The 4,369-nt window shown below is 34.1% G+C and overlaps 1 protein-coding gene across 2 annotated transcripts in view; it reads left to right on the plus strand.

Moving 5' to 3' along the window:
- LOC106469516 (actin cytoskeleton-regulatory complex protein PAN1-like) overlaps positions 1–2,573 on the plus strand; it is a 19,742-nt gene extending 17,169 nt beyond the window's left edge. Inside the window, exons 5-6 of one of the 2 annotated variants that reach the window (XM_022398935.1) lie at positions 1,627–1,884; positions 1,999–2,573. In XM_022398935.1, coding sequence (XP_022254643.1) covers positions 1,627–1,884; positions 1,999–2,385 — 645 coding nt within the window. In that variant the 3' untranslated portion in view covers positions 2,386–2,573. Of the gene's footprint in view, positions 1–1,626 lie in introns of both variants that reach the window. The other variant, XM_013930018.2, reaches the window with a different exon arrangement.
- The last annotated feature ends 1,796 nt before the right edge of the window (positions 2,574–4,369 follow it).

Here is a 4,369-nt window from a genome sequence, read left to right on the forward strand (position 1 = left end):
ATGGTGTGCTTTACGATTAGTACTTAAACCACCGTGATGTTTTACGATTACTAGTTAAACCACCATGGTGTGCTTTACGATTACTACTTAAAACATCGTGGTATGTTTAACAATAACTACTTAAACCATCGTGGTGTGCTTTACGATTACTAGTTAAACCACCATGGTGTGCTTTACGATTACTACTTAAAACATCGTGGTATGTTTAACAATAACTACTTAAACCATCGTGGTGTGCTTTACGATTACTACTTTAACCACCGTGATGTGTTTTACAATTACTACTTAAACCATCGTGGTGTGTTTTACGATTACTACTTTAACCACCGTGATGTGTTTTACGATTACTACTTAAACCACTGTGATGTTTTACGATTACTAGTTAAACCACCATGGTGTGCTTTACGATTACTACTTGAAACATCGTGGTATGTTTAACAATAACTACTTAAACCATCGTGGTGTGCTTTACGATTACTACTTTAACCACCGTGATGTGTTTTACAATTACTACTTAAACCATCGTGGTGTGTTTTACGATTACTAGTTAAATCACAGTGGTGAATTTTACGATTACTACTTACTAATATAAACTAACTAACCAAAACTGTTATTTCCTGTTCTAAGTTCTGTTTAGTTAAATAAGAAATACTCCAAAGATATGGCGTAAATTCAGAGCAAGGGATTTTCAGTGCACGAGCAATACATTTTCTTGATGTTTAGAATTACTACATTTTACCAAAATGAACGTCTTTTACAAGTGTTTGCTTCAATTAGCTTGATACACTGAACGAGGTTTATATTTGAAAGATATAATGTTAACAGTATGTTTCTAAACATACTACTGAGTTTTAAAGCCAGATTTCAATAGCTACATTCTTCGAAACCTTAGGCAGAATTATAACACAAAGAAAGACGTTCTCATATTGCTGTAATCACAACATGATAAAGTCAATCCTCGTGTGTTTGTTTTAGGCTTAATTTGTAAATCATTGAAACGCTCTGGGGATCAGCAGTAAGTTTAGGATTTACAACACTAAACTCCGAGGTTCGATTAACCTAGGTGAGCAGAGCGCAGATAGCCCATTGTGTTGCTTTGCGCTAAAATAAACAAGCCAAACCTTGTAAAGTGTAGAAAAAACATTAATGTGTAAATAACACAGAGATAATCCAGTAAGTCTAGCAAAATACTTAAATATACAAATTGAGATTACAGGCAATATGAAAAAGAAGGCAATGAGAAAATACTCTGAAATCATCACTGCTAACTATGAGCGATACATACGCAATGTGTCTCTTTTTACACTTTCTTTGATATTTTCAATGGTGTTTTGCCAGGCTTAGTGTTATCTGTAGCTTTCTGTTTCTGGACACTTGATTTTCGGATTGCAATTAATATGCTGCCAGTATAGAATCTAATTAATTACAGCAAGAGGAGGGTAGACAGCCACGACCAAAAATTATTATAATAATTTCGCTAAAAACATTACAAGAAACAGAAATTGAAAGAAACTCGAAATAAATAACGTTTTAAACATTTACGACTTTTATAAAACTAATTTTAGAATCTCCAAAAATAACTAGAAGAGTCCATTAATAATGTTTTTTTCTGTTTGTTTTTTGCAGGCATACCACGTTTGTTACCCACAGGACAGAGTGGCTAACTTCTTGTGTGCTAGAGGGACTGTTTTTAACCAAAAAATATTAGCTTGTGATTATTGGTATAATGTGGAATGTGAGGAATCGCCCAATTACTACTATTTAAATGGACGAACAGAGGACGTCTCACAGCAGCTACACACAGGCTCTCAACCTCAGCAACAAAATGGTTACCAAGCTCAACAACAAACTGGTTACCAGCCACAACAAACTGGTTACCAGCCACAACAAGAAACTGGTTACCAACCTCAACAAACTGGTTACCAGCCACAACAAGAAACTGTTTACCAACCTCAACAAACTGGTTACCAGCCACAACATGAAACTGGTTACCAACCTCAACAAACTGGTTACCAGCCACAACAAGAAACTGGTTACCAACCTCAACAAACTGGTTACCAGCCACAACAAACTGGCTATCAGCCTCAGCCTGGTTCACAGCCACAACAACAGACAGGATTCCAGACACAACCTGGATCTCGGCCAGAAGAACAAACTGGTTATCAGATACAAGGAACTGGATACCAGCCTCAGCCTGGTCCACAGCGACAACAGCAGACAAGTTACCAGCATCAAACTGGATACCAGCCTTTTCCTGGCTCGCAGCCACAACGTCAAAGTCAGTACGGATTTAATCCAGCCGAATCATCACAAACATCTTTTAGGCCAAATCCATGGATGTTTCCCGGAGGAATGATGATGATGGGAGGACCAGGCGACCGGTAAAAGAATCTTCAGACAAACTGAAATATTGTGTTTTAACCGATAGGGATTAGGAACGGGGAAATGAATGGAATAATTTGTGGTGCAGGGACATAAGGTAGTATACAAATCATCTTAGTCTTCAGGGACGGTGGCTACGACTGTCAATTAAAAGTTGATTGCTGGAATAAAGTTTTACTTTATAAAATTGATCAGAGTGTGTTTTAATACATTTTTACAAATAGGAATGTACATTCACATCACACGCCCTATTTTAATATATATATATATATGTTTTACATATTCATTTAAGCGCAGAGGTACAGATTTCCTTATCATTTTAATTTTCAAAAACTCCCGATTATTCTAAGAAAATGAAGGAAATGATTAAATTGAATTTAGAGTTGATACAGTGTTTTAAAATCATTGAAGGTAAAACAAATTTTAAAATCGCTATAAAAAATGTGATGTAAGCATAAAAAACACATTTAGTCTTAGCATAGCGACATGTATTTCTTATGTTTAAAAAGTCAGTGTTAAGCACTGTCACTAGATGACTGTTTCATATATGCAGGATTTTAATTACATTTATTTTAAAAATTAAGTTTCAAATATAAAGAGATAAAACAATTTTTATAACAGTATAATCACAAACTACTAAAGTTGATATATATGAAATTATCACAACTAATTGCAAACTTTGCACTTTATATGAATGCGAATGGGTATGCACATATATTCTCTTATAATATCAAATGTCCTTTGAAATTCGGCAAAATATCTACAGTAAATGGATGGATCAAAGTAACATAAGAAAACAATGCTGTATTTAACTCGCTTAATTGGACTTGCATTGTCTCTTTAGTACTGGTAGGCTTAAATGTCAAAAGCGTACTTTAAATTCTAATTCTAGTTAGGTGTACTATATATATGACTAATTCAAGCTTAATTTTTTTAGTTTGATTTTATTTAAGTCTTTTAGGCCTACAACACATTAAGCCTACTCTGTTCATTAACTTTCTTTAGGCCTACAATACCTTTAGGCTATCTTTCTTGCTGCTGCTTGAGTTTGTTTGTTTTATTGTGTGCCAATACTAAAAGATACCCTAAAACGTAGAAATTACGTATTCCTAACTTGCTTGCTATTTAATATCTGGCTACCTGGTTTCGATTATATATTTTTCTCTGGGTTTTAGGTGAAAACTTTTCCCATAAAAGAAAAAAAATCCTTTGTTTTATGCATATTCCATATAAAGGTGAAAACTTCTATTCCACACAGCTTAAATGCTGAGATGAAGAATGTTACTTATGTGTCATAAGAACTTCATGTTAAGCGGAATTTACTTCTGTGTCCCACACATTTTTCACGTTTAGGAGAAGGAATTTCCTTGTGTTCCATCTATATTCTACGTTGAACTGAAAAAACTTTCTATTCTCTATAGATATCATTTGCTAAGCTTCGAAATAAATTTTACTATTATATACACGTTACATTCCCTGTGTTTTGTACCGTCATACTTGTTCTCTACACACTTCACGTTCAGTTAAGGGTAACTTTGTTATTCATACATGTTACGTTGAGTAAGAAGTTGTGTTCTGTATATGTATTACGGTGAGTAAAAAGTAGTTAGAACATGAACACATCTTACAATGAATTAAAGACACTTTTATTATGAACATATCTGACGTTGGGCTGAAGGAAAGCGTGCTCTGTATACATCTTTTGTTGAGTAAGAAGTTTTTTTAATTTTTCTGTATACATTTTCTGATAGATTAATTAAAGTCCTATTCTGTACACATCTTACATTGAGGAAGTCGTGTTGTGTACACATCTTTCATTGATTAAAGGATGGTGTGTTTTGTATATATCTTACAATGTCTTAATGGTACATACCTGTTACACATTCCAGAAGTTAGTTGTATTGCTTATAAGCTGAAATACCCGTCAACTGACGGGGAATGTTTAAACTTAATTAAAATAATGCAAGTTTAACAGCAACCATATATT

This window comes from Limulus polyphemus, unplaced genomic scaffold (genome assembly GCF_000517525.1).
Source record: "Limulus polyphemus unplaced genomic scaffold, Limulus_polyphemus-2.1.2 Scaffold97, whole genome shotgun sequence".
Taxonomy (NCBI): Eukaryota; Metazoa; Arthropoda; class Merostomata; order Xiphosura; family Limulidae; genus Limulus; species Limulus polyphemus.